The sequence below is a fragment of the Ananas comosus genome, linkage group 16, assembly GCF_001540865.1.
Source record: "Ananas comosus cultivar F153 linkage group 16, ASM154086v1, whole genome shotgun sequence".
NCBI classification, from domain to species: Eukaryota; Viridiplantae; Streptophyta; class Magnoliopsida; order Poales; family Bromeliaceae; genus Ananas; species Ananas comosus.
In genome coordinates, this window is record NC_033636.1 from 1,050,871 (window position 1) to 1,073,729 (window position 22,859).

Below are 22,859 nucleotides of genomic sequence, written 5' to 3' on the forward strand. Positions count from 1 at the left end.
ACCCAAACCCATTCCACAAATAGAATCCAAATCCAACCCAAACCAAGTCTATAAATAAAACCAAAATCCAAACCGAAACCCGAATCCAAATCCAAACCCAAAACCCAAATCCAACTTCCAACTTAGACTTATGAATCTAAACCACATCCAAGTTCATGAACCAAATCCCATACACCAAACCTCATAAACTAAACTCATAAACCATACACCAAGTTCATGACTCCAATCTCATGAACCATGTACCAAGTTCATGAATCATAACCAAACCTCATGAACCGTACACCAAGTTCATGAATCATAAACCAAACCCCATGAACCATACACCAAGTTCATGAATCATAAACCAAACCCCATAAACCATACACCAAATTCATGAACCATGAACTAAATCCATAAACCAAGTCCATAAACCTCATGAACTATAAACCAAGTTCATGAACCATGAATCATGAACCAAATTCATAAACCTCATCCATGAACCATATCCAAGTTCATGAACCATACACCATGAACCATAAATCATACACCATAAACCATAAACCAAGATCATATAACCAACCTCATGAACCATAAACCAAGTTCATGAACCATACCTTATGAACCCATGAACCATACACCAAGTTCATAAACCTCATCCATGAACCATATCCAAGTTCATGAACCAAATCCCATACACCAAACCTCATGAACCATAAACCACAACCCAAGCCCATGGATCAAATCCCATAGACCATATACCCAACCTCATGAACCATATCCAAATCTCATGAACCAAATCCATAAACCAAAACTCACGAACCAATGAACCATGTATCAAGCTCATACCAAGTTTATCATGAACCTTTTTACTCTAGCATATATACCTAGAGTAAAAATCAAATATCGACTACCCCTAATACATGTACTTAGAGTTAAGTCAACCCCACCCGCCTTAGCACATATACTAAGGCAAAACCATCTCCAAACTGACAGAGTTCTAAATTATATACTTAGAATTCAGTCAAATGATATCAAGTTCATTCGAACTCTAACACATATACTTAGAGTTCATCCGACTAACCCTGACACATATCCTTAGGGTCTAGTCAATCTTTCGCTCTAGCACATATACCTAGAGGGGAAGTCAAACCAAGCTCGACTAGTCCTAACATATACACTCAGGGCCTAGTCAGCTTTTTGCTCTAGCACATCTATCTAGAGTAAAATCCATACCCGATCGAGCTCTAATACATATACTTAGAGCTTATGCAAATCAAACCCGACGAAGCCTAACATAATACCTCAGGGCTTAGTCAGATCCTCACTCTAGCACATATAACTAGAGTGAAAAATATATTAAACTCGGTTAATCCTGATACATATACTCAGGAATTAACCACCCTCTACTTTCGGGTAATTCGACCCACCTCAATACATAAACGTGAGGTCAGGTCACATCTCCACCTTGGAATATACAACCAAGGTGAATATAATCAGACTCTAAGACATATACTTAGAGCCAATTAGACTCTAATACATATACTTAGAGTTTAATATCGACTAAGTCTTAACACATATACTTAGGACCTAGTCAATCTCAAATCCAACTGAATCCTAATACATATACTTAGGATTCAATAAACCAAGACACGATTCATCTCATCCTCTCTATAAAGGTCTCTTAATCGAAGGTGCCCCAATGCCACGGGGGTAATTAACAATAGATTTTTGCATCTATTGGAAGCCATGGACCCGCAAAATCTGATACCCATATACATTTAAATACCAATCTGAATCATGAATACTACCCCACGGCGAAATCCATCGACCGTGCGAGGTGCATCATTTGTGGTGGCAGACATCGTATAACATTAAAGAATTTTTTTTCAAAAATTTTAAAATTAAAAATGATAGGCATAAAGGTTTACTAGGTCTATCTCAAAAGGCCTACATATAAAAAGTTTTGAAAACTTTTGAAATGCATAATTGTAAATCCAGTGTTGCTTCTGTCCAGAAAAAGTATAAGTTTAATACTTTTCAATGTCCTAATTACTAATTAAAAATTGAACAAATGAAAAGCATACCCTTTGCCTTTGCAGTTGGCAGTTTTATGTATGCATAGTCATGCACACGTCTGAATATTACTTTTGTCGTTGGATTATTTGGCAGGTATTAAAGTAATCTAGGTATGGAGCATTGGAAGACTGCTAAGAAAGTTATGAGTTATTTGAAGAGAACTAGCGGGTATTAAAGTAATTGAGGTATGAAGCATTGGAAGACTGCTAAGAAAGTTATGAGGTATTTGAAGAGAACTTTGGATCATATGCTGATATACAGGAAATCAGATCACTTGAAGCTGATCGGGTACTCGAACTCCGATTTTTTTGGATACCCAAATACTAGAAAGTTTAGGACTGAGTATATTTTTCTGCTTGCTGGTGAAGTGATATCATGAAAGAGCAGCAAACAAAGTGTTACTGCTCCTTCGATCATGGTTGTAGAGTAAATTGAATGTTACATGACCACGTCACAGGCTATTTGGTTTAGAAATTTTATTACAGACTTAAAGAATTGTGGACTCCATTGCTCGTCCAATAAAAATTTTCTGTGATAGTTCAGCTGCAGTTTCCTTCGCCAATAACAACAAGATTATAATGGAGTGTAAATATTTGGACACCAAATATCTTGTTGTGAGAGATAAAATAGAGAAACGTTATGTTACAGTTGAATACATCAGTACCAAGTGTATGATTGCAGACCCAATAACCAAAGGGCTAGCACCTGGGTCATATACAAATCATGTTAGAAATATGGGTTTGATTAGTTCTTTTGATGTATAAATTTGTAACATCTATCTTTTTTCAATAAAGTTTAATGCAGCTGTGTTGGACCATTTAATAAACATAAAGTTTTGTCTGTTAACGAATAGACATATAGGGCTTGTTTGGTTCAAGGGTGGAATTGGAATGGATAATGGAATGGAAATGAATTGGAATGGTAATTGGAATGACCCACTCCTCCAAGACGTTTGGTTTATTTGTGGATTAGGAATTAGAATGAGTTATTCAAATTTCATTGTTTGGTTCATATAAACTAAAAAAATTATAGGATACTATAATACTAATTTTACTCTCAAATATAAATTTATATTATTTAAAATTTATAAAAAATATAATACTATTCTCTAATAAGTTTTTCAAAAAAAATATCAAATTTATTTTTAAAAATTTTTATTGATGTGGGTTAGGGATAGGGTTTTGAGAGGATAGGTTTTTTTTTTTTTTTTTATGAGAAAGGAATGAAGAGAAGGAGGGTGAGATGGTCACATGGGCTTTGGGCTTCCGGAATGAAATCTCAATCCGGGCTAGAAGACCGGAATCAAGTTGAAGGCTAATGGGCCATTCCCATTCCAGTCGGGAATAGGAATCCCAAACCGATTCATGCAAACCAAACAAAATTAACCGGATTTGATCAAACCGATTCCCATTCCATACTCAAAATGGATGAACCAAACAAGCCCATAGTTTTAAATTCATTTATAAGGTTGTGCCATATAAAGTACTCGGCAAGGTAATAGAGATGATATGGTAATTATAGAAGGAAATTTTCAATATGAAGAGGTGGATCACCATAGTTACTATTATTGTAGTATTTTAGTTTGAACTAAAAATCAAGTGAGTTCTAAAGTATTTGATCATAAAGTTTTCAATAATGCACAATAAAGTTTCGAGTATAGAAAATCTGTTTATGGAATATGATTAATATGAACCAATTAGAAGATTGTTAGGATTTCCATAAATATGGCCCAATTAATCATATTCAAATTTGGATTTACTATAGAGAAAGGTAAATCCTAAAAGATATAAAACTACTTGATATGATATGTCTTATTCCTTTCCTATCTATTTAAATTAATTAGAATCCGAATTAGGCTTTGATGGGAAGTCAATATGGACTCTATATAAAGAGGTATTGATCCTGCCACTTTTTCATGTGCATTCTGGTGAAGAATTACCATCGATTCCATACTATACGAAAGAGTACCTGAAATAGTAGATGAACCAAGTTACCCAAGTTCAGTTGTTGACTTTTATATTGGTACCTGACTTTTCACTGCCACAGATTAATCAAGAATTTTTTCTCTATAGTGCACTATGAGTTATTTTAATTTTGTTTATGATTATAGAGTTTGATATGTATTTAGTTTTATTGTCCTTTTATATATACCTATAAAAATCTATTAATATATTCTTGGAGCCAACTAGGCTAGAGTTTGGTGGTAGTATTACTAGATAGAGTTAAAAGTCTATCCTAACTTGAGCATTCTCACTCCGTGAGTAAGAATAAATTTGTACACTCTTCTCGTATCTCCGTGGGTAAGAATAATTTTTTGCCCTTGGATAAAAAATTATACTGTTGGGATGATTGCAGTCCCCCAGATTTAGTACCTCTAGGGTTGAGTGGTCCCCACATGGTAATAATATTAATCCAAAGGTTAGAAATGATCAAAAGAGTTGATCTAAGGGTCAAAAAATTAGAAGCACTAGATCCTCTATGCTTCCGATAGCATAATAGCTATATATATATATATATATATATATATATATATATATATATATATTATATATATATAAATTAGCTGAATACTTTAATAGTAAATACACACTTGTTTTGCTATCAAATTTTTAACCTCTTGGATGAAAAATTATAGGTGAGGATGATATTAGTCGTTAGAGTTGAGTGGTCCCGCCTAGGGTTAGTGTCCCCACTGGGTTATATAAGTATTTAAATCCAATGATTAGAAATATAAAAAGAGTTGATCCAAAGGCTAAACAACTGGTAGCAACAATGAGATTTTTTGCTACTAATAGTAGCCCAGTCCAACTCTATATATATATATATATATTATATGATATATAGCTATATATATATAATAATATATATATATATATATATATATATATACATGCGCAGGCTAAATACCTAATTATAATTTCATACTTAGACTAAGAAATTACAATTTTTACAAATGCTTTTGGATCATCTTAGATATTGGCAAAGTCAACAAATTCTAACTATGGTTAAATTTTTAGGATTCCTTATCTTCACTAGTCGGATAAAACAATACAGGACTTGAAAATTATCGTTATATACGATCATAAATTACTTTCAAATTTAATTTATTCTCAAATGAAAGAACATATTTGATTTTGAAACCTAGTCAATTGTTTAATCGGCATTAAACACTAAACTATATTTAAGACAAATGCAATGCTTTCTGTGTGAATTTCCGCAATATGCGCAATCATAAATTTCGTTTATGGAGTTGTGTGCATGCTTATGGTATTGGAAATTTGAAAAGAAATATAGATTCTTTTTTAGACAAGAGTATGGTTAATGAGTTATCGGAGGGAAGCAATTAAAATTTTTCTACTAAAAATTTGTTGGAAAAATTATTTCTAAACCTTCTAGCAAAATTTTCTTTTAAACACTTTAAAATGAAAACAATGTTAACTTCAATTTTGAAAAATACAAACAAAGAAATAAATAGCAGATACTATAGACAAGAAAAGGCCATATGAGGCCTGCGAATCAAGACGTGCTAAGCACTCTCTTAGAAGCAAAATTATCTCTCCACGTGCGAAGCTCCAGCAATCGCTCCTAACGATACAACAACCACTGTTCACCCCGCCGACACGTCTTTAGGATTGTGCAACACAAAACCAATAGGCTCCCAAAGATCCAGCAAAGTATTGTGCAACACGAAACCAATAGACTTCCAGAGATCCGGCAAAGTATCAAGAAGGAATAGTTAAGCTCAGTGTAAAATTTCAGAAAGCTTTCTCCGCCTTCTGGCTGGCTTCTCTTCAAGTAAGCTCCTCGTCCGCAATTATAGCTCATACTCGGCTTGAACTAAATCTTGGCTCGATAAAAGCCTACTTGGTCAGCTTGTTAGCTTGACATTGAGGAGCTGCTTTTGGATCAGCACGCGAATTTAGAAACAAGCCCTCGGCCTTGTACAGCATATTGTGGCTCCATTAAAAATTAAAAAAATATATATATGTTACAACTATCCTAATGTGAAAAATCATGTCAACTCATGAACATCTTTACATACTTCAAAATTATAAAACCATTTACTTCAGAAAATAAATTGTTTTAATATAAAACAGTATAATGCTCTGGATTAAGAATACTCCAATAAGAAAACTGAATCAGAGCAGTATCCCGCAATCATGTATTTAGTAAAAAAAACTCAACCGGGATCTTAACTCAAATGGGATCTTAAACCTTGCGTTCTGCTCAATTATATTTAAAACTGCCATCTATATACAGATTCTACAACTAAATAAAAAAAGAGAAATATCACGCAAGTGATTTGAAAACAACTCAAATTTTTTTCAGCATCTTAAAACAAAAAAATAAAAACCAGCTAATTGTCTGATCCCATTTACTACCTGATTCAACAAAACGGAGTCAGATGGCAACTAATTGAAAATTTCTCCCTATTACGAACTTCATCGTTCAAATGAAAAAAGAAAAAGAAAAAGAAAAAGAAAAGAAAAGAATAAAAAAAAAAAAACTTCTAACTAATTTCCTTACATTAAACATTCGAACAAACAAGCACTTCCAAATTTAACTCCAGGCTAAGTACCCCAAACAAATAGAAACTCATCAGTCAACTAATTTAGTTCCATAGGATGAATAAAACCACAACCAACATCAAACGAAGCTGAAAACAGAAACCAAAAAAAGGCAAGCAAGATCAAGCTCATTGCTTGCCAACAAATATTTATTTCATCTAGGCAAATATTTATTTCATCTAGTAAGCTGGTAGAGAAAGCATATACTAAGAAAAATAACACTACACAAATAATCCAGATAAACAAATTATTCTTTGTCAAAATTGAAGTTTCGGATGTTCTTTGGGCGCACCAAGTGCACTTAAAAATGGTCTAATCCTTTTTGAAAATGTAGAATTCCGCAACAGAAAACTAAAGCCATCATAATAGATTAAAAATATTTTCGACCAAAGTTGAAGTAATTTGTATCATTCAAGACGTATAGCCGAGCATGCATCTAAATCAAACCATAAGAGAATTGTTAATTTTAGGGCCAGCTACTGCAAATGGAAAAGATACCTAAGAACAAGATTAGCATCGGCATCCTTCTTAGTGTATTAAAACCCTACTCTGTGCCAAAAGAGTGATCTTGTGTTAGCCACCCGTGCATCTACATAAGTAAGGCACCTTGCATAAAAGCACCAAATTTAACTCCAAACAAAATTTATCCCAGATGACTCACAAAAAAAAAAAAAAAAAAAAAAAAAAAAAANGAAATTAAGATTTTGGGTAACATCATGCTACAAAAAACAAGGTCAAGTTCATTAGTAACCCATAATAATTTCAGAAAACAGTTGGAATCTAACATGTAGCTAGCAGGAGAGGGGGGGGGGGTCGCGGAGAAGAAAAAAGCATGCACTCACAGAGGCAACAAGAAAACATTTTCAGGGTAAAGCTCTAGCTCCATATGAACCAGAAAATGAAAGCAATTAGTGGTAGTACAACGCTTCCCCCACAGCTCCCAGATTGGGAAATACTATAACTGAATTCCTTTATAATATTCTCTCCAATTTTGTAGTTTTCGCTAATCAAAATTTAATAGAATAAGCATGGATTAAAATTCATAATAGAATCTAGGAAAAAGAAATCCTGCACTTTAGCAGACCTCAGTTACCCTTGCACGAAAAATTGCATCACTTACACTCTGTACACTTACCTATCTCCAATATGGCCATAAACTTGATATGATAGTCAAATTCAAATGGACAGTTTTATGGAAACAAGTTAAGCGGATGACTGTGGTTATATTGAATGGAGTACATCACATTAAGTCTAATTAAGTTTCCAATCACGGTCAATTTTGGTAACTCCAGTAAGGAAGGAGATCTGTTTTACTTGGTTCAGAACTATTACATAAGTTGCAATGTTCGGATATTGCACTAGGGTGATATTATAAACCAATTTTGTGATGTTTTGCTTCTAAAACCAGCGATCATCCCAAAGACGTTGGGCCTATTTGAGATGGGTAAATTACAGGATTAAAAATTGAGGTGATCTAATTATGCAGAAAAAATTAAGACATGGGCTAAAGTGCAAGGAGTTTTTTGTGATTTATCCATAAATAATTACTTAAGAGAATGTGAATTAAGAGAAATGTGCACATACAGAAAAGTAATCAATATAAAATTAGGGTAATTCTCTCAACAGACAAACATAGAAGTACACAAGCACTAGGGATAACATGCTAAAGTCTACCTAATGCTATAGGAAGTTTATTCCAAGCAGTAATGAAATAAAAATTAAAAGAGATTGAGCAGCATCAGACAATTAACAGGACAATGCTGAACCTAGAGAGTGAGTAAAATATATTACAGTCAATTACACGAATCTCTACCAAAATCTAATCGAGTAGGTCATTAAATATCCAAATCCAACATTAACCAAATGAGAAAACCATAAAGAAGAGGAAACTCGATATGGACAAGTTGCATGGAAGGGGTATTCTTGAATAATTGTTTCTACAGCATTTTCTAAAATTTGCTTGCATCTTGGTACATTGCTTGGACTCAAATGTCCTAATGGCCACTAAGTTCATATCCACGAGATATGTTTGATAGTGGGAGGAAGCTATTAATTGGAAATGGATAGAAATGAAGATGCTTCAGAAATACAAACTTTCTAGAGGAGGTCTTTAAAATCCACAAGAATTGTATTTCGCAGAGAGAATAGGTTTAACAGATTTCAGTTATAACCGTAAAAATATTAGTAAAAATATTAATCAAACTATGCACAAGACATGAACCAGTGAGCACCTCCCTCCTAAATCTAGCAAATGATAGTAAAAAATATTAGTCAAATTATGATGCAGCACACTATTTTTGCAATGCTATTAGCCACATGCAACACAGACAAGACATAAGCAAAGAAAAAATAAAATTCTTCGATCCAAAATGCAACAAATATATTAGAGAACTTTAATGAACCAACCTTCACCATATGGGATACTAGTTTCTTAAGGACATAAGCATTCACCTGAAATGTACTTGAATTGCTCTGGTAGTATCACCTACCCCATTCAAGTTGCTGTCTTTTTTACTGCAGCATCATTTCAATAATAAAGTCAAGAAGCACTCTATAACAAGCATAACTCAGTGATAGCATTGCAATTACATGAAATATCAAAAGGAATAAAGAATAAAAGAATGGAACAGCTGAAAATAAACCTTCTCACCATAAATTAAATTCATCAGGTTAGATAAATTGTAATAACGAGAGAACTACGGGAGATAGAATTGAGTAGATTAAAGTACTACAATAGTAAATGAGATACTAGAACTAAGGCAGGCCAAACAATTTTGTCCAGGAAAACTAAGCTTAACTAAATGGGAAGAAAATGACCAGGGCCTATGCGTAGCGGTAAGTACACCCCACATCCATATGAGAGGTGGTGGTTTCGAGTCCCGACTTCGGAAATCTAAAGGTCCCTGAACACGGTAACTATAAACGCACAGAAATAGACGAGGAAACAAGAATCTTGAGCTGCCCAATGGAAGCTATCATGGTTCCTTTCAATAGCAGATACCATTAACAGACCAAGGAAAAAAAAGAAAAAAAGAAAAGACAATAGATGGGCAAAGTTCAGAGGGATCAAACCAACTTAAACCTGCAGACATATGACAGGACAATTTTAAGTTTCACGGGCTTTTTCCAGCAGTTCAGACATTAATCAGCAAGTCATCCTAATCTAAAAATATCATATAAAGAAAAGGGGGACTAAGAGCCTATCCCAAACCTACATGTCATTAATGAAACCAAGAGGAGCTCATTGTCTTATCCAGATTAAAGGAAAAAAATTAGTACCTATCCAACATAACAAATGATTTATAAGATGAAACAAATTTCCATCACCAAAGCCAAATTATTGTCTCAATTATAATTGGCACAACATTGTGTTTAGAAGAAACTTTCAAGCTAATTAGGAAGCTTTATGCTATTAAAACTAAAGACATGGGCATCAAACATGCATAAAGCACACCAAATCCCCATGCCAAATTCAAGCATGAAACGACATTATTCAAACTGCTTACCTTCTATGATATTTTTCTCACATTTCTAAGGGCAAGCACTGCCGGACTGCCCTATGAAGTTTTGCAAATCCATTTTATCCAACCACCATTTTTTCTCATCAAGCCAATATACATTTCTAAAAATGGATCACACCACGTTATTTTGAAAAAGTTGATGCAGTCCAAATTCCATTGCATTAGATTACCAGATGTCAATTGAATGCAAAACCACTCTTGCATGTAAATTAATGGAGTAAAATGGAATCACTTAGGTTAGCACGTGAGCTATACGTGAATTTCCTATTTCTCGGGGATTTTGAAATGATTTTTTGTACATAAATTTTGTTGACAAAGGAATATCCTAGTCACAAAAACTGTTCAAATACAATTTTGCAAAAAAGTCTTTGTAAAATTTAAGATGACAAAAGAGTGTCCATGATAGTAGATAAAGTTAGAAAGAGTTTGGACGGATTAGGACTTCCTCATCATGCTGTCTTTTTATTTATGAACAGAGGGAGAACAGAAATTCATGTAAATTATCTTGATGAAGCTTGTCAATACAAATTGAGTACTTTGGCCTTGGGCCTTATGTTTAGTTTTATTCTCCTTCCTCGTACACTTTTTCTCCTACGATGTCTCCCCTGCCTCATGAGCAACACTCCGCAAGCTTCTAATATGCCTATCAGATTCAATAATATGAAAGACTACTATCCTTATTCAGACTATAAGATAAGTGTAAATGAAATCTCCAAGGATGTATGAGTTGGACAACCCCAGATGATACATCAAGATGGTAGTCTCCCAAGAATAAGAAATGCTGCCTAAATGCCCACAAAGATAACACAACCAAAATAATGTGGAACCAACCCCACAGCATGTAAAAAAACATCACTATTTGCTTATTCTTAAGCACTGAACATGGAATAATTGCATCACTATGCATCTTCACATTCTACCCTTGCAAAAGAGCAACTTAGTCAAATAAATATTGAAATTCCCAGAGAAATTCCACCTTGCAAGAAAAAAAATTTCATATGAGCACTAATACCATTACCATCAGACAAAGATACAGGAGGCATACAGCAGAGGCATTACAATTATTGTGACATCAAAAGCAAAATTAATCTTCATTTACTAGGTGAATTACCTTGCGAGAATTCTTTCCCACAATTCCTTCAGGAAAAACGAACACCACTTCTTTCAGGAAAAAGGCAATAACCATCCTCCGCTTCACATCGTCTCTTGCAAAATAAATGCAAAAATCAAAGCAAAAGGCACGAATAATGTACACAAATTATTCGTAAACTTGTGAGATTAAGAACAAGGTTCTTAAAATTGTTTACAACATAGTACGCAATATGCTACAGAATATGGTTTCTAATGTGATACTGACTCTAGCAATAAAAGCCAATAAGCCAGACCTTGCAGTGCATGTTGCATTATATGGTTTGCTATATCTCATGAACTGGTTGGAGAACAATTAATCCTGCATAGTATTTGTTTTGACGTATGATAGGAAGAGCAATGTTATCCACCCAATCACCAAGGGTGCCTGCTAAATAACAGCATCAGTGCTTGCCGAACATATTGAGATACTGCACTTTCAATGCATGTGGCTCACCTCAGAAAAATCAATCCACAATGACAAATGCTCAAGTATGGCAGCAATCATCAATAGCAGCATGCTCCAGAATTTATGCCTTAATTAACCAAAAATGCTGCTTGTACCTAACTCTCCTTGTTGTAATTCTTTTATTCGCTGCTCTGCAAGTGGATCTGGACTCTTCATAACCCTTCTTAGACGCCTACAATATTTGAAAAAAGAAGTGCAATGGGTAAGACATTTGAGGATAAAAAAAGTGTTTTGATATCAAGCTGGAGCTGGTAGATTAGCGCATTGAAGTACCTGTCCTGGGCATGTTGAGCAGGAAAAGTTGGCATGAAATCCTTCGATTTAGGCAGAGGAACTTCACGAAACCAATCGTGCTTAAGAGCATCTTCTGCTGTTATACGCTGTAACAAACCAAAAAAGGCACAATTAGAGATTTAGAAAAAAAAAAATAGAAGAAAAACAAGAATAAGAGGATATACTAACGGAGCAATAAAAAAATGCCTAATTTGCAGCACTAGTCCCCAAACTTTCAGCCAATTGTTACTTTGGTCCTCGAACTTTTGAGTGGGACATTCGACAGCTTGAACTTTGGTCCTCATTTACTATTAGACGAAAACTTACTGCCTGCGCACAGTGCATTCCATTTTACTGTGGAACATGCATCAATCACCATCGAATATTACAATCCACACTAGTATGCTAACCAATGAGCTACAGACTTTCCACATGTTGAAACTTGAAGATTGGACTAAAAATACGAGATAAATGGAGGGCTCAAGAGCTAATGGATTCATGCTGCGCAAATATCCGGACGGACCAAATGCAAACAATAATTTTCCTCTCAGGCAAGGACTAAACTGAAGCACGTCCCAAGTTTAGGGATGTTCAATGTCCAAATTAAACGTTCGAGGACCAAAGTGCAACTTGTCTACGGTTTAGATACTAGCGATACAATTTGCTAATAAACAATTACAAGCATTCTATGATTCTCCAAATCTGTCACCTTCTCAGGGTCGTAAGTTAGTAGTTTGTTCAGCAAGTCAAATCCAGCTTCTGACAAGGTTGGCCGTCCAGAAAATGAGGTTGGTGGGAACTTTTCCCGCAGCCTGTTATATCTGCAAAGAGAGGAAGAAGAAAAACCAATACATAAGCGATAACTACTGAAAAAAAAGCCGAAAGTGGCAGCAGTACCTACTGCTTTTTACTGAAAAATCAATCAGAAAACAGTTCAGAAGAAAAGAAACTTACGGCTGCTTGACAAAGTTTACTTTCACACGAGGCAACTTAGCAAACCCTGGCCATATCTTCTCATTCGGTGTACCAAGTGCTCTAAATATCTTCACAGGGGGGGGGGGGGACAGTTAGATTTCAACAAATGAAAACCAATAAAGCACGAAGTAAGAAAAAAATACCTTGTCAAGCTGGTCGAACTCAGTTTTTCCATTAAAAAGTGGTTCCTTAGCTAAAAGTTCAGCCATTATACAACCCAACGACCACATATCGATAGCAGTAGAATATTCTTTTGCTCCTAAAAGAAGCTCAGGTGCCCTATAAGGACAAGACACATCACAATTTAAGAGATCAAAGTTTAAGATAAGTACAGACTGAAACTAACAATCATTGTTAGTCAAAAACTTACCTATACCACAAAGTCACGACCAACTGTGTATACGGCTTTAATGGGCTGCCATATTGACGAGCTAGTCCAAAGTCACATATTTTCAACTCACCACGGTTATTCAAAAGAATATTTGAAGTCTTAAGATCCCTACAAAAAAGATAACCAAATTTTAGAAACACACACTATGGCGTATTCTCTATTATCGTAAAACAGTACACAGACATTACTTGCCTGTGCAATACCCAGTTGTCGTGAAGATACTTGACACCCTCCAACAGCTGCAGCATTAAGCACTTAACCTCACTCTGACTAAAGGGTTGCTTCATCGTTTCCATGAGCCCTTTAAGATCATGCTCCATGTACTCCATTACCATGAATATACTATCTAGGCTGCTACCTACAACAACTTCCTTAACATCAACAATCGAAGGGTGATGAAAAGACAACAAAATGTTTATCTCCCTCAAAGAGGTCAATGGGAAACCCTCTCGTTCCTTCTCCATCTTCACCTTCTTCAGCGCAACAACCTCACCAGTCTTCTTATCCCTTGCTCTGTACACAACTCCGTAAGTGCCTTCGTCTATCTTGTTGAGCCTCTCAAACTCATCAACACTCCTGCACCCTTGCAGCATGTTAATACATCTTTGGGGCGGTTGTACAGGTTCAGGGGTTTTAGCCCCATAATCCTCATCCTCTGACTCTGTCTCAGTCATTCGTTCAGACACATAGCTGTCTGGTTCATCCCTATCAACATCCATGTAGTCGTCCCGACCTGAACCAGACGACCTGGATGCTGTCCCTGCTGAATCCTCCCTCACAATCTCTCCAAGCTCAGGGCTTGGTACTTTCTTAAGTGAACTTTTGTCTAACGAATCAGCTGGCGAAGTGCTTCTCTTTTTCTGCGGCACAGCCTCGCCTTCTTCATTTTTTTCATCATCAAGTGCATCATTCCCATCCGCCCAGCGAGAAGATGAAATGTTCCTTGCGACAGGGTACTCACAATCGTCCTCTTCCATCTGCTCAGCTTCCTGATAACCGCCCAACTCACGATCATGAGGTAAATCTATTAAATTCGGTGAGAAATGCCCGCTAGGCAAAGGAGGTGGCGGGGGGAGTTCGGCTGGCTCAACCGATTCTTTTATATTTCCTTTATTAAAAGTAGTAGACTGTTTCCCATCATCCCTATCCCACACAATAGGAGAGAATTTCCTCTTCTTGCTCGGAGAAGGTAACAAGCAACCATTTTCTCTATCCCGAAACCCATTATCTTCAGTCTGCGGCTGAGGTGCCTCCGGGACATCAGATCCGCTACCACTCGACAGTTCCCCAGCCTCCCGATCTACCGACCTCCCAGAAACCCGGTTCCTTTTCTGATCATTCCTGGCACCACCGCCTGAATAATTTCCATTCTCAGTGGTGCGCTGCTGCTTCTCCTGCTGCTGGTGATGGTGGCCACGATAGCCATTCAAAGAATCCCTCTTCTTAAAGTCTCCTTGTGTATCCCTACCCCTAACTCCCGAATCGCGACCACGCCTCCTGTCGCCCTCCCGGTCATGGATTCGATCCAGGTAAAGCTCCTTCCTTCTCGACGCCTCCTTATCCAATTCGAGGCCCCTGAATTCGTGGTCTCGCAGACCCCCGTGTCGGCCCGACGCCATCAAAACCACAAGATTCGGAGCCCGCGAACGGAACGAAACCCTAGAAATCGAAAGGGGCGGATCTAAACTACAAACCCTAGCTAGAAATTGGGACCCTAAATCTTAAATCATGAAAGATTCAAACATCCACCGACCCTGACTCTTCCGTTTCCGAGAATGAATCTATTTATAGGGATCGATCAAAAACTGGAACCCTAGAGAAACCCTAGAGAGCGAATCGAGAGGGTTCGAAGCGATTAAAGATGAACAATCGATCGGAGAAGGTAAAAGCGAGGGAGAATTTGAGGAATCGAACCTGGAGAAGCGGCGGCGATGGGCGCCGCGGGCGCTCGCGTTCTCTCTCGACGGCGCTTGAAAAGAAGGGAACAAGCAAAAGGATTCGAACGGCTCTTGAAATAAAGAAGAGCCACAGCGCACGCGGTTTCCGTATTATCATCGTGGCTAAAAAAAAGAAAAGAAAAAAAAAAAGTGATTTGTTGTTTTATATTTCTCTCTCACCGAACTCGTTATCGGTGCAAGTGTGCAACTAGGCCAGGTTCGAATCGGGCCATCCTAAACGCGACTCCGGCCCAAATTAATTACTTAGTGGACTTTGAATCGGGTTTCGACCCGAAACTAAAAACTAACGTGATCCTGTCCGAACACAGGCCCCAAACCCCATACCCACCGGTTTTTGTGCATTAATAAAGTACGCTTCTAAAATATAAAAATAACTTTCTTATACCTTCAAAATTTAAATCAACTTAGCCTTACTTTAATATTGAGGTTTATCTGATATTGTTAGATAAAATAGGATTAGAAAAAAAATATATAGAAATATACTTCTGCGTTTTCTGGTCGGACCATAGAAATATATTATAATCAACTCATCTTAATATGCGGAACGCAATATTATGTACGGAAACAAATAGAATTTTTTCCCATCGTACTTTCTCACCGCAAATAATACAATCTCCCCGCAATCCCAAACGAAGTCTTAAAATATTCCTCCAAACTTTTAATATCTTATAAAAGTACCCCTTCAATTAAATTTTTATCATTTCTTTAAAATTTTCTTTAGCTTCCATTCGACCGGCCAAAGAGTATAATCCCGATCGAGAAATCATCTCATACCAAATTACATCTCTCTTTTCCAACTTATTTCAAATTACTTTGCATTTAGAAGAAAATCTTTTATGAAAATTTAACTTCTTTACTATTAAAAAAGTTGTATTATATATCATGTGCTAAATATATGATGGAGATAAAGCAGAGAGAAAAAAGAGGGAAAAATAAAAAAATTTTAACGGACATTGATGGAATTTAACTAGATGGAAGAGAATTTAACTAGATGGAAGATTTTGTAAGTATTAGAAGCTTAGAGAGGTATGCAAGTTGACTAAACAATTTGAAAGGATATATAAGTTATTTTAAAACTTTAGAAAGATAAGTCAATATTTAATTCTATTTTTAAAACATATTTTATATTAATGGAAATATAAGTAAGGCTAGAAAAATTTTAGAAGTAAACAGAATTGTTTGTCTCGATATTCCTTTTCGGCAATAAAATATCTGAATTAATGCTTAGCGTTTGTAGTACTCTGAATTTGGCAAATTGTGAAGCTCGAGGGTGGAATTGGTAAATGGAGCTAACCCACAACTTTTATAGAGTGGTAGTGAGGTTTTTGGCAAGTTCAAAGAGTAATCGAACAGCCGAAAGCACAAAAGTGCATTGCAATGCAGAATTCTGCATTTTGTGCAGGGTACCAGTACCAGCTTGGTTCAGTACTGGTACCAGCACAAGCTGTTGCGTGGCTATGAGGTGCTTTTGGTCTTTTCACTTCGTAAACTTATCTACAACTCCCCAGCTCGACTCCAGCAGCTGACCAAAGGTTGCTGGAGTTCAGAAATGTGGGTTTGCACGTCTCCCACTTTCTCTCTCTAAGTTACTTCTACTTGAGGTGAAGAATTAGGGTTCTAAGCTTAGTTTCTTGTCCTTCTTTGATGCTAGTTGTATTGGAGAGCTTTGGAGCTGTTGTAGAAGGGTGAAGAAGGTGTTTTGGGAAGTGTTTCGTAGCCCTAGCACAACAAGTAGTTGAGTAGAGGCTTGGTAAGGTAATTAACCCAACTACTCACTAGTTTGATGCCCTATTAGTAGAGTTGAATTTGATTTTTGGATTCTTTGTTCCCAGCTGGTTGAAAGGGAGGATTAGCAGCTATAGCAGGGTATTTTGCTGTACCCTAACTCAGCTGGAGCTGAGTTAATGGTCTAAGAAGGTAAACTATTTACTTTCTTCCTTGTTTGGGCATGGTAGTAAGAGTAGTAATGCAGTTTTGATGCTGGTTTGCAGCAGAGTCGCAGCAAGGGGTGTGAACCCTGCGGCTAGGTTTTGGCGACTTTTGTAGCAGAGTTTGGAGGTGCTTCTTTGACCCTAAGCTAAGGGAAAGCTGGATTGAAGTTTAGAGAAGGTAATTAGCTCACTACTTGCCTTATATTGATGCTATATTAGGTGTATAAGTGAAAGTAGAGATGCAGTTTGGCTATGTTCACAGCAGGTTTATTAATTATTTTGAGCTGAATTTGGGGACTCTTGTAAACTGCTTGGGGTGCTTCAACTTGGGTAGAAGTGGAGGTTTAGCCTTGATCTAAACCTAGGTGAGATTCTAGCCTATACTTAGTAATTATGTGGGTTGTAACGTAGGTATACATAATTCAACTCTTAGCTGATTTTTGACTTGTTGTTAGGGGACTTGGAGACTTCGAATTTCCTGCAATTGCGAGCTCGACGAGAACCGTCGATTAGTAGGTGGGTTTGACCTCACACGAATAAGTGGATTCCCCCTATGTTCGTTATGATACTATAGAATTGCTAGTTATGTGTAACTATGATAATATATTACTAAGTGAAGAGTATTGGATACAATGAGCATTCTTGCTCGGTATGATTGAAATAGATCCCTATCAAGTAGAGAATCGTGGGCAAATATCCTGTACAGCATATATAATTAATGTTCAGTATAGACGCATTAACAATGAGTTAGACTTGATAACTCTAAGCTGGTAGCTATGAAAGAATTGGTTAATAGAATAAAAGTAATTCTATAAGATGACTTTAGCATGCTTCTATGAAGTAGAGGACAAGACATTAAATCTATAACCAAATAAATAGTATACTTGTATAGACAAGTTACCAATGCAAATGGCATGTATAAAACTAGCATTAATTTCATATGGTTGTATAATCTAGTTGATACCAGCATTTTATATTGTATTGAGATTCCAATTTATTGGTCGGTAGAGGACTTTTCATGTTGGAGACATGACGACCGAGGACTTTTGGACTATAGATCATGCTTACTTGCCATTGTGCTCATTCGCACATGCTTATGAGGGTCGCTCCTCACATACAAGCCGGCACTCCGGAGTTGGCCTACGCGACAGATTGCTCGCCTGTGAGGGATTGAGTGCCGAAGTGGATTGCCGTGGGGAGTGTTTATTACCACGGGGCCATTAGACGCGGCGCAAGCTGGACTACCACGTATAGATCCTTATGAATGGAACAACAATACTAAATTGTATTAAAATAAAGATCACTACTTGATAGTGTACATTCCTGAGTTTTTACAGCATGCTTACTTGTGTAGTATAGCCTTTATTTGCATATCATATCTAAGACAGTGGAAACCTAGTAATTCTAGTATTTATTAGTTGTAATTTACATGGTTATTTTTATCATGCAGTAGATATATATGTTTTCTTTCATACATCATAAACCTAGTGGTGTAATTCGCTGAGATTGGCGGCTTATCAACTGGGAACTATTGTCTAATAATTCTCACGTCCTTTTTGTTGTTGCTTTTATAGAGCCATCCACTACGGGAGAGGCTAGGGATCGCGGCAAGAGAGTCGCGTCTAGCTAGGCGTAGCTTGGAGTCCCGCTAGGTGATCACCTCGCTGCTTCGATTTTGTTGACGATGGTGATGTGTACCCTTGTATAGAAAGACTACCACTTGTATATAGAGTGATTTAGTGATTTTGAGTTGTACCTATGTGGCTAGAGCGTTGTACTTTACAGTTTTATATTCTTACTTCCTGTTGTTCGTAGTGAAATTTTGTACTACTTATTCATTAGTTGTTAGTACTTTTTGTACATACTATGCTCTGATATCATGTTAGGGTCTTCTATTGATTGTTTCTTTTCTGACATGATTTTAGTAGACGCCTTGTATACTATAGGTATATGGCGGGTCTGTGCACCTATCGGGTATGCTTCCGCTGATACCCGGGCGTGACAGATTATAGTGGTATCAGAGCCTAGGGTTGAGTTATAGTGGACCTAGCAAATCTTAGGCTGGTTGGACTATAGGAAATAGGCTCGTGAGAGACGAGGTCTATCTGATTTTATAGCGAAAGTATTGTGATTCGGTATTTTTATATAAACTCCGAATGGTTGGAGTTTGATTGAAATGTACAACTACTAACTTTGTAGAGGGCCACGTTGGCGGCCGCCAACGTGACATCGGAAGTTAGTGTGTGGCACATTTCATTACTTTTGCCTGATTGGGTGGTTGTTTCTTTGAGTGGGGGTTCCAATAGTGTGAGTTTTATTAACTTACGCTTATTATGTTTGTTGCAGTTTGAAATGCCTACGACTCGTTCTAGGACTACCGGAGCGCCGAGGCAGCTGATATGGAGGAAGTAGAGACCTCCGCTACCTCCGGATCCAGTAAGGTCCGTGAGTTGCAGGATCAGCTTGCGGTGTTGACAGAGCTGGTGACACGACAGGCAGCGACGGCACAGCAACAGATGGATGCTGTGCGTCGACAAGAGGAAAGAATGAAGCGATTGGAGGATTTACTACTCCAGCAGGTGACGGATAGGGTGGTTCTAGATTCTACACCACCAGTACCAGAGAGGGATACGACTGCGAGAGCACAGTCGCCAGCGCCGGGTACCTCGCAGGCAACTCCGAGTGTTGAGCCCCTACATGAGACAGTGGTGCCACCGCCACTGCATGTGGTTGCTGCAGGGACATGTTACCAGAAATGGTGGGGGCCGAGGAGCGAGAGCAGATGATGGAACGATTAAATGAATTCCGAAAGTGCAATCCCCGCATCTTCGATGGTGAAAAGGCTGATCATTGGGTGGTCGAGAAATGGTTGATGCACATGGAGAAGTTGTTTAATTACACTTTTGTGGAGGAGCGAGGCCGTGTTTGGTTCGCGACACACCGTCTGGATGGCGAGGCTTATAGGTGGTGGATTGACATTCGAGAGAATCCCCGTGTTGATTTATCTTCGATCACTTGGAAGAGGTTTAAGGAGTTGCTTTTGACAACCTACTTTCCGCAGAGTTGTTTTTGTGCATTAATAATACACGCTTCTAAAATATAAAAATAACTTTCTTATCCCTTCAAAATTTAAATCAACTTAGACTTACTTTAGTATTGAGATCTATCTGATACTGTTAGATAAAATAGAGTTAGGAAAAAAAAAATATAGAGATATACTTCCGCATTTTCCGGTGGGACCATAGAAAAAATATTATAACCGACTCATCGTAATATATGCGAAACACAATATTACGTACGAAAACAAATAGAGTATTTTTCCATCATACTTTCTCACCGCAAGTAATGTAATCTCTCCGCAATCCCAAACGAAGCCTTAATATTCCTCTAAACTTTTAATATCTTATAAAAGTGCCCTTTCAATTAAATTTTTATCATCTCTTTAAAGTTTTCTTTAGCTTCCATTCGACCGGCAAATTACATAAAAACGCAGAGGAGGGGAAATTAAATATGGGAAATGCTATTAAAAAATTTAACTTCTTTACTATTAAAAAAGTTATATTATATATTAAATGCTAAATATATGAAGGAGATAAAGTAGAGAGAAAGAGGAGGGGGAAAAAAAAAATTTAATAGAGATTGATGGAATTTAACTAGATGGAAGTTTTTGTTAGATATTAGAAGTTTAGAGAGGTATGCAAGTTGACTAAACAATTTGAAAGGATATGTAAGTTATTTTAAAACTTTAGAAAGGTAAGTCAGTATTTAATTCTAATTTTAAAACATATTTTATATTAATGGAAATATAAGTAAGGCTAAAAAAATTTTAGAAGTAAACAGAATCGTTTGCCTTGACATTCATTTTTGGTAATAGAATATCTGAATTAATGCCTTGCGTTGTTGAACATTATCTAGACTGTTTAAATCTTTTAGGACTCAAATTCATAATTTTGTGGTATTATTTTTCTGACTATCAATTAGTCTCAACTTCACCTAATATCTGTCATTAAAAATAGTCAATTTTAAGACCATGTGAATGTTCATTGTATTTCAGCATATTGCCCACCTGTGGAAGGCCAAACTAAATCATAGGCATTTTCGAAACTTGCAGATATTATGTTTGTTTACCTTAAGGACGCGTTTGGTTCAAGTTATATAATATTACACTGTATTTCGAGATATCCAGGTATTTTGGATTTCTAAAAGAGATTACTACTTATGCTGCATTAGCGTGTTTGGTTTAATACAGTAATATAATGCTGGATTGCAGTGGTTATAGTATTAATATATTTGATTCTATCTATAAAATTCAGTAATCTAGACAATAAAGTATAGTCTATTCCAAAATTGCCCTTAACTATACTTTGTAAATTTTTTTTTTTATTGTTTACAAATAATATTTTTTTACTAAATTTTATTCTAAATTATTTAATTTTTTAAATTTTAAATTTTAAATTTTAAATTTGAACAAAAAATATAAATTTAATATTTTAATTTAAAATATAAATATGAAATTTATAAATTTAAAATCCAAAATATAAATATAAATATAAATATAAAATTAAAAATTAAAAATCTAAATTTAAAATTCAGAAATTAAAATACAAATTTGAATTTAAAATTTAAAATTTGAAATTTGAAGTTTGAAATTTAAATTTGAAATTCAAATTTAAAATTTAAAATTTACAATTTGAAATTTAAAATCTAAATTTTTTTAAATTTTAAATTTTAAATTTTAGATTTAAATTTCAAATTTCAAGTTTGAAATTTTAGATTTTAAATTTCAAATTCTAAATTTAAAATTAAAATTTAAAATTTAAAATTCAGAATTTGAAATTTAAAATCTAAAATTTAAATTCAAATTTAAAATTTAAAATTTAAATTTGAAGTTTAAAAATTTAAATTTAAAATTTAAAATTTAAAAGTTGACAATTCAAAATTTTAAATTAAATTTTTTAAAATGACATATTGAAAAGGATTCGGGAGTTAGAGGGATAAAATTGTCATTTCATATAATATGTAGTATTATCGGTTTTCAGTAATGTAAGATACACGACCCTCTCTCGTTAATATTTTCGGTGTAATCCTGCTCGATTTGTAATGCTACATTACGACTAGATTACATAGCGGATAAACCAAACACAGTAGTTCTGGCAGGATTGCTTGTAATCCCGTCAGGATAACTCGAACCAAACGGACACTAAGTGAATTGATTACTTTCTTTCATTAGTTCAAACAATTAGAATTATGGTTCGTACACAAGAATTCAAAAAATAATAAAATTAGAGTAGGCCGTGAATTCGATTTTTGTATATTTTAATTTGTGCAGGGGATTGTCGGTGTTTGGTACTTCTAATATAACATCTATGAATGATAATTTAAAATAATTTCAAATTTAAAACTAAGATCATTGAGGGGCATTCTTTACATTTTCTTTTAAGTTTAAAGAAAAAAATAGTATATTATCCGTTTCGTTCAGATGCTTTTCTTATAATTTTTCTTTAGTGAAAGTTTTGAGGAGCCCAAGGATCTATCTAGATTGTATCTATCATCTAGAGGGGGGGGTGAATAGGTGTAACGGCCAAAAACC

General features: G+C 35.8%; 1 protein-coding gene and 1 long non-coding RNA gene across 15 annotated transcripts; one reads left to right on the forward strand and one right to left on the reverse strand.

The window, feature by feature from the left end:
- Positions 5,472-15,433, reverse strand: LOC109722366 (cyclin-dependent kinase G-2-like). 9 transcript variants are annotated; one of them, XM_020250412.1, is made up of 9 exons: positions 13,573-15,412; positions 13,360-13,488; positions 13,133-13,268; positions 12,969-13,057; positions 12,724-12,835; positions 12,015-12,121; positions 11,256-11,913; positions 9,075-9,137; positions 5,472-5,993 (listed from the first exon to the last, which is right to left on the reverse strand). In XM_020250412.1, the coding sequence occupies exons 1-7, from the start codon at positions 14,997-14,999 to the stop codon at positions 11,814-11,816; spliced, it is 2,100 nt and encodes a 699-aa protein (XP_020106001.1). In that variant the 5' UTR covers positions 15,000-15,412; the 3' UTR covers positions 5,472-5,993; positions 9,075-9,137; positions 11,256-11,813. The 9 variants fall into 9 exon arrangements, with proteins under 9 accessions (XP_020106001.1, XP_020106000.1, XP_020106004.1 ...); XM_020250411.1 differs by having other exon boundaries at positions 5,472-6,012; XM_020250415.1 differs by lacking the exon at positions 5,472-5,993 and adding an exon at positions 6,263-6,437.
- On the forward strand, positions 16,899-20,403 carry LOC109721989. Of its 6 annotated transcripts, none has more exons than XR_002219340.1 (6): positions 16,899-17,093; positions 17,171-17,255; positions 17,330-17,447; positions 17,515-17,634; positions 17,725-17,785; positions 19,616-20,403. It is a non-coding gene; the product is annotated as an uncharacterized LOC109721989 (long non-coding RNA). The 6 variants fall into 6 exon arrangements; XR_002219341.1 differs by having other exon boundaries at positions 17,532-17,634; XR_002219338.1 differs by having other exon boundaries at positions 17,535-17,634.

Excerpts from the sequence above, each read along its gene's own strand:
- LOC109722366 (XM_020250412.1), bottom strand. The coding sequence starts at position 14,999 with ATGGCGTCGGGCCGACACGGGGGTCTGCGAGACCACGAATTCAGGGGC. Across the intron at positions 13,489-13,572 it reads GACAACTGGGTATTGCACAG|GGATCTTAAGACTTCAAATA; the intron begins GCAAGTAATGTC and ends TCTTTTTTGTAG. Across the intron at positions 13,269-13,359 it reads GTCGTGACTTTGTGGTATAG|GGCACCTGAGCTTCTTTTAG; the intron begins GTAAGTTTTTGA and ends TTGTCCTTATAG.